We start from the raw sequence: 6,825 nt of genomic DNA, 5'->3' as shown, positions 1-6,825 counted from the left end.
TTATTTTACTTCCTTTTATGTAAAGCACTTTGAATTACCATTGTGAAATGTGCTATATAAATAAACTTGCTTTGCCTTGCCTTGCCTTGCCTATTGTGTCTGCAGGTCCCTATTGTTTCTGACACATTTGTGTAGCGTTGTTAGCTATATTTAACAAATACTCTGTAACACCCCTCAGTACAGACAGTTGACCCTGAGAGGTCAAGTAAATACTTACAGCGGATCTAAATATTTATAGTTAATTATAACTAGTTATGATTAATTATTCATATTTCCCCTTGAGCTGATTCGCTACATTTGTCTAAACTGACTTTAATAAATCTTGAGAAATTCTAGTGTGGCAAGTAGCCCCTCTCTCCTCTACAGACCAAAGTGGTGGAGTGCTATTCACAAAACACTGTGCCATATCTAAAAAAATGAGCAATACTGTGATAATTTTGTGCATATTTTAATCCATTCACTTTTGAATGTCAACTATGTAAATATAAAATACAAATTTATGTAGAAAATGGAAATTATTTGAACAATATAAAGTCTATAATAAGCATCAAACATACAATACAAGCTCAAAAAGATTTGTTTACCAAATTTTATACTGGCATTAGTAAATGTTGCAGGTAGGATGAATACATCCACAGAGGAAATCTGGCCACAGAGCATATTTCTGGTTGTACGGTGCCTTTCGGAGGCATCTGGCTGTTTCCCTGTCACATCGGCAGAGGATTTTCGCACATCTGTCATTAAGTGCATCTGCGTTGAAGACATAAACGTAAATTGTCGGCTGTGTAAAATGAGTAGTTTGCATACAGAGTAAAGGAAACCATTCTTTAACCATGCATTATGCCTCTTCAACAATATACTGAGTGTTTCCTATAGTGCGTTATGGTGTTTACTGCAGGAACAAGATCTAAAAATATATTGTGGTTTGGTTAAAAACACTGCCTCTTTTTAGCCTGAAGTCTCCCATCTGTTACAATACACACCCAGTATTACTACTACTTCCTGAAGCTGGAGTAAAAGACCAAACAAATCATTTTTAGTCATATTTTTTCCACAAGTTTACTTTCCCTTTTAAGGTTTACTGACTTTTTCTGTTTCTTATTTGACCACAGGCTATTATAATGTAAAAAGTGATTCTAAAAGAATTTAAATATGCCAGTTTAATATCTAAATAACACATCATACCGCAGTCAACCTCCTCTTCTTCACACGTCCACTGATACCTGTCCGTTTTTGTCTGACAGCCTGCGAATTCTGCATCCCCATAACAGCAGTCATGTTTGTGGCAACACCTAAAGAAGAACAAATGCCCTTGAGATTATCTGTAATGAAATGACACAGAGAACCTAGCCCAGTTCTGTCTGGTTTTGAATTGTTTTGTCATTATGTAACATATAATTCAAGTAGACTTGCAGAAGTACAATGTGATCTCATACATTGGGGGCCGCTAAGAATGTCGGCCAGATAAACTGCTAACTTTGTAAGATTAGATTGAGCAATCCCTCTGTGGAATGTGGTGTAATAATATCAGCAGATTTGTTTATTCGTTTTCATCCCATTGTCTACTTCCGAAGAGCTCTTTCACTGGGAACGGCGATATTGGTCTCTGCATCCTAAACTGAGGTTAAGGGGAATTGTAATTTTGTGTGTGGGAGAGCTGGGAGTAAGCCTTTTCCGGATGTCTGAGGGAATGCCACAGAAATGGACACACTTTGACCAAGATGCATGTAGTAAATTTAACAAGAAAAAGCAAATTGAAAAAACAATATTTGTTGCTTCTGTTACACAGAACTGCACAGATATTTGTAGGTAATGTGGTGTCTTACCAGTCTGCTCTGTCTCTGGGCCACCCTTGACCCCCGAGACCACAGTAACATCCATACATCACATAAGTTAAAGCTGATCGTCCCGTGCTGCACTTGATCACGCCAGCTAGTTCCAGCAAACCTCTTTTGCTCCGTGAAGACCTCTGTGGCTGCAGGGAAGCCATACTGACTGAAAAGAGTCAAACGGTGAATTTAGTCAAGGCTTTTCATTGAAACATAACCAATTTTCCTTATATTTATTTGTTTAGACATTTAACATATTATGCTGTTCACTTTTTAAAAATATTTTGCCACTTATAATGCTATGTTATGATACAATATCCCATTTTGCATTTATGTACGTTATTGTAACTCTTACATTTACGTAAGTTATCTTCTGTAACTCTCACGGAACAACCTCAAATCTATTGTCCAGAGTTTCCCAAGGAAAGAATAGGGCCATTTTTCACCAATGCAGTGTCAGATTCCACTGATGAAGTGTTAGATTCCAGTTGTGTGGGGTCTAAATGATGACCGTTTCGCTCTTAGTCATAAGTTTATATTTTTTTTATGATTTCCTTGAATTACTTAATTTATCTATGCTGTACAAAATTCATTTTCTAAAATTTTGTAAATTATTTTCTAAAATGTAATTTTTCAAGTTGTAAATAAAACTAAGATTATTTGAGTATGTTTTACATGAAAATATTATTTTGGTCTTTCGGATACTTCAAAATATCATGTTTCATTTATTGTATTACTTGTCATTTCTTTGTAATTATTTGTGAAGTTTCCTAGCAATTTCTAAGTGAATTTTTTCAAGTAATTTGTCAGCCTACTTTTGTCCACTCTGCCCTACTTACATAAAATAATAATAATAATAAATAAATAAATGAAGTTAGCTTAGGTTTAAACTTTAAAATAAACATTTACAACTGTGCAAGTTTGACTGTATTGTCGAAAAGTTTTTAAAACATTAGAATTAATTGTTACAAGCTACTATGAGTAAATGCATGCATTTTAAAAATACTAAATGCATTACTCAAAGAAGCTTTTAACAATTATTTTTATTTTTAATAAATAAATTAACTATATATAGCCTAGTATTCACACAAACACTACATGTCCAGTAGCACCCTAATCATATTTAATTTAATAAAAATGTCGATGTGATATAAGAAAGCAGTGTGAGAGTGAATAGTTAAATGAGATGTGAGCAGCCTCACCTGTAAATAGCAGGAATGTGTGATACAGCGCAGTCATTGTGCTCACAGGTAATAGTCCAGTCTCTGCTCAGTCTCGGATAAACAGACTTCCTCAGTGCTGGGCTTTATTTAGATACTGAGTAATCTCAGGACATCACTCCTACTGTAATCCTCACACTCTCTCACTCCTGGAGGCTGCTGTTTCCTCAGGGTTAAAATTATGTTAAAAGTTAAGGTCTGGGAGTGTTGGATAATGTACCCCCTCTGATGACTGGTTTGGTGTTCAGCTCGGGACCGCCCTATGATGGCTGGTTGGCTTTTTCATACAAACAGCTTGAGCTGGATCAGCTGCCAACTGGGAGGTCATGATCGAACACGCCAGCACACCGTTATTTGCTCCCTCCTGCATCTGTATATAAACTATTCATGAACTGATTTAGACTTTAGGGCCACACCGCAGTCTGGACAACTGGAACAATTCGGAAAATCTACACTGTAACATCCGATGTAGTATTTTGCACTTTGTATACATGATTATTAGTATTACGATTCTTTCTGGAATATTTGATTCTGATTGGTCAATCGAGGCCTATTTCCTACATTAATTGTGACCCTGGAGCACAAAACCAGTCATGAGTAGGACGGGTATATTTGTAGCAATAGCCAACAATTCATTGTATGGGTCAAAATTATTGATTTTTCTTTTAGGCCAAAAATCATTAGGATATTAAGTAAAGATCATGTTCCATGAAGATATTTTGTCAATTTCCTACCATACATATATCAAAACTTAATTTTTGATTAGTAATATGCATTGCTAAGAACTTCATTTGGACAACTTTAAAGGCGATTTTCTCAATATTTTGATTTTTTTGCGCCCTCAGATTCCAGATTTTCAAATAGTTGTATCTCGGCCAAATATTGTCCTATCCTAACAAACCATACATCAATGGAAAGCTTATTTATTCAGGCGATGTATAAATCTTTCAGGTGATGTATAAATCTCAATTTCAATTGGCTTTGTGCTCCACGGTCACAATTATGCAGGTGTTTCTCTCCTCTTTCTTCTCACAAAATAATTTAAACTCAATTAAAATAAATGTTCTATCTTGTGCATTTATTCATTTGGTAAGTAGACAAATTTAAATGCAACTGAATTGACAAATAAGCACTATTTAAAGGCAATTGAATCTGGGCTTGTTTTCCCTTTTCTTTTTAAAGTAAAGCTCTTCTCAGAGCTGTTTCTTCGCTTAGGATCCATTTTACGTAGACTATTAATCTTCATTGGCTATTTTTACATATTAGAGTTGACTCTATTTGTTTTAATAGCATCTTTGTTAACATTTTGTCTGTATTGAGGAGCCTAATCTGTGCAAAGACAGATTCAATATCCATTTTATTTTTCAAGGTGTTAGTAGTTTAGGTTTAAAAATCCGTCAAAATAGGCCACTGACTGTATTAATAAGAAGGGGGTTTTTTTTCAGGTGTTTTACCTGTATTTTGAATTTTGCACTACTTTAATGCACACAGCAATAACAAAGTAATTCAAAAACCATAGAGAAAATATATATATATACAATTGTATGTTTTATATTGATTTAGCCAGTTAGCATGCCATCAGTTTGGAAATGAACGCAGCTGTTTTTGAGAGTGTCTGAAGGGGGCGCTGTAACCTTCTTCAGCCGCTAAACGAAAAAGTGAACAAGACGACTCACGAAGATCACGTTGCCCAAAGAAGAGGCAGAGACCAATTTCTTTAACATCTAATTTATGCAACGTGATTAATATGTTCGTTCATCGAGGCCTCACACTCCATCCCAGTAGGTGGCGGAAATGCACCTTAAGCTGGTTTGCCAGCCGCCATTAAACACAAAAGAAGAAGAAGAAAGAAGAGGCAGGATTGGGCAGGTAGGCTGGCTCTGGCTCGGAGCCGATCCGGGTCCTGCTGCTGACGTCGCTGACGGATCACGAGGAACGGAGTCGGGCGTCATGGCGAAGGAAAGACGCCGTGGCGGGTTTGGCGATGACTCATGTCAAACAGGTAGGCATTATCACAAAGTACAAAGGAGTATAAAGAGAAGAAAAATCATTCATAACATAAGTAGAAGGGAACAAGTCATTTTAACACATATACGAACAGGACATTCAAATCTTAACCAAACACTATACATTATAGGGAAACATAATACTGGTCTATGTAATGTTTGTTTAACAGAGGAATCAGTGGAACACGTTATGATGGTATGTACAGCATATGAAAGAGAAAGGGATCGACTTAAAGATGAATTACAATCCTTAGGAGTTAAAGAATTTTCATTAAGTAGTATTCTGAATGATGGTCCAAATGCAGGAAAACAAATAAGTGCAGTCATGAGATTTCTTAAGAATTGTGGAATAATGAACAGAATTTAAGATTTAGGTGAGTACATTCTCTTCACACTCCATCACAGTAGGTGGCGGTATGCATCTATGAAGTTGGTTCGCAACCCGCCATAAAACCAAAAGAAGAAGAAGGTTGGCTCTGGAGTCGGAGGCGGTGTGGCAACAGCTGATCTGTGGCTGGAGAGTGCATGGTAGGAAGTGGCGTAGATTCCGGAAGTGATCCGGAAATGGAGGATGAAGTGTTTGACGCGGATGAAGGCGGGAATGGAAATAATGAATGGAGTATAGTAGAAAATCGAAAAAGAAAGAAAAGCTGGAGTAACGCATCTGCAACTGACAGTGAAAATGGAACACATCTGACAAGAAGAAGGAAGGAAGAGTATAAGGTAGTGATGAAACTTGAAACCGGATCTTTCAGTATCATTAATCCGCTGAAATTATCTAAAACAATTAAGGAAGTGATAGGACTGATTGAAAGTGTTAAGAAGTTGAGGGATGGTAGATTGATAATATATTGTAAGGATAGTAGGCAACAAAAGAAGGCTCTAGGAGTTAAATCGATCATGGGACAAAGTGTGATTTGTTCAGTACAAGAAGAAAAGAAATGGGTGAAAGGAGTAATAACAGGGATCCCCACAGATGTAACAGTTGAAAAGATTAAGAGAGGTCTTACGGGAGCCGCAGTGATTGAGGTGAAAAGACTAAAATGCAATAGGAATAATGAAAGGGGAGACAGTCTCTCTGTGATGATTCATTTTGATGAGGATAAGCTGCCTAGTAAAGTCTTTTTGGGATTTATGAGCTTCTCGGTCAGGCCCTATGTACCCCCTCCTCTAAGATGTTACAAATGCCAAAAGTTTGGGCATGTAGCGGCTGTATGCAGAGGCAAACAGAGGTGCGCAAGATGCGGCGGAGATGACAAAGCAGAGATGTTAGTGGAAGCATTCGTAAAGGTGCACAGTAATGGTAATATTTCAGATAATATGAGGAGATATAGGGAACAGAAAGTTAGGGAGAATGTTCACATTTATGTAAAGAAGAATCCATCAGGAAGTATGTTAGACTCAGAATTAACTTTGTATGAGTTAAAGAGAGCGCTTGCAGGGGTCAAACATACTTCTCCAGGCAAGGATGACATATGCTATGAGATGATAAAGCACTTATCAGAATTATCATTAAGTATGATTTTAAGACTTTTTAACAAAATATGGGAGACAGGGAATTTGCCAGAAGATTGGAAGCATGGGGTCATAGTGCCAATAGCCAAACCAGGAAAAGACAAGTCTCAGCCAATTAATTATAGACCTATTGCGCTGACATCAAATTTATGCAAACTTATGGAACGGATGGTTATGAACAGGTTGACTTATGTGATTGAAAGTAGAAACATATTTTCAGCATGTCAAAGTGGATTTAGAAAAGGGAGAAATACG

General features: G+C 36.8%; 1 protein-coding gene across 1 annotated transcript; it reads right to left on the bottom strand.

Annotated features, from left to right (window-relative positions):
* Positions 1-447: 447 nt before the first annotated feature.
* Positions 448-3,454, bottom strand: LOC107703381 (group 10 secretory phospholipase A2-like). The gene is made up of 4 exons (XM_016505986.1): positions 3,032-3,454; positions 1,827-1,995; positions 1,186-1,292; positions 448-750 (listed from the first exon to the last, which is right to left on the bottom strand). Exons 1-4 carry the CDS (start codon positions 3,066-3,068, stop codon positions 602-604), a joined length of 462 nt encoding a protein of 153 aa, XP_016361472.1. The 5' UTR covers positions 3,069-3,454; the 3' UTR covers positions 448-601.
* Positions 3,455-6,825: the final 3,371 nt, after the last annotated feature.

The sequence above is a fragment of the Sinocyclocheilus anshuiensis genome, unplaced genomic scaffold (assembly GCF_001515605.1).
Source record: "Sinocyclocheilus anshuiensis isolate Anshui unplaced genomic scaffold, SAMN03320099.WGS_v1.1 scaffold58, whole genome shotgun sequence".
In the NCBI taxonomy this organism is placed as follows: Eukaryota; Metazoa; Chordata; class Actinopteri; order Cypriniformes; family Cyprinidae; genus Sinocyclocheilus; species Sinocyclocheilus anshuiensis.
Note: the sequence above shows the minus strand (reverse complement) of the source record. Positions and strands in the feature narration are given on the sequence as shown.

Bases quoted from the DNA above. Each gene is read 5' to 3' on its own strand.
- LOC107703381 (XM_016505986.1), bottom strand. From the start codon at position 3,068: ATGACTGCGCTGTATCACACATTCCTGCTATTTACAG. The intron at 1,293-1,826 runs GTAAGACACCAC...GTTCTTCTTTAG, and splicing joins CCCAGAGACAGAGCAGACTG to GTGTTGCCACAAACATGACT. The intron at 751-1,185 runs GTATGATGTGTT...TCTTCAACGCAG, and splicing joins AGAAGAGGAGGTTGACTGCG to ATGCACTTAATGACAGATGT.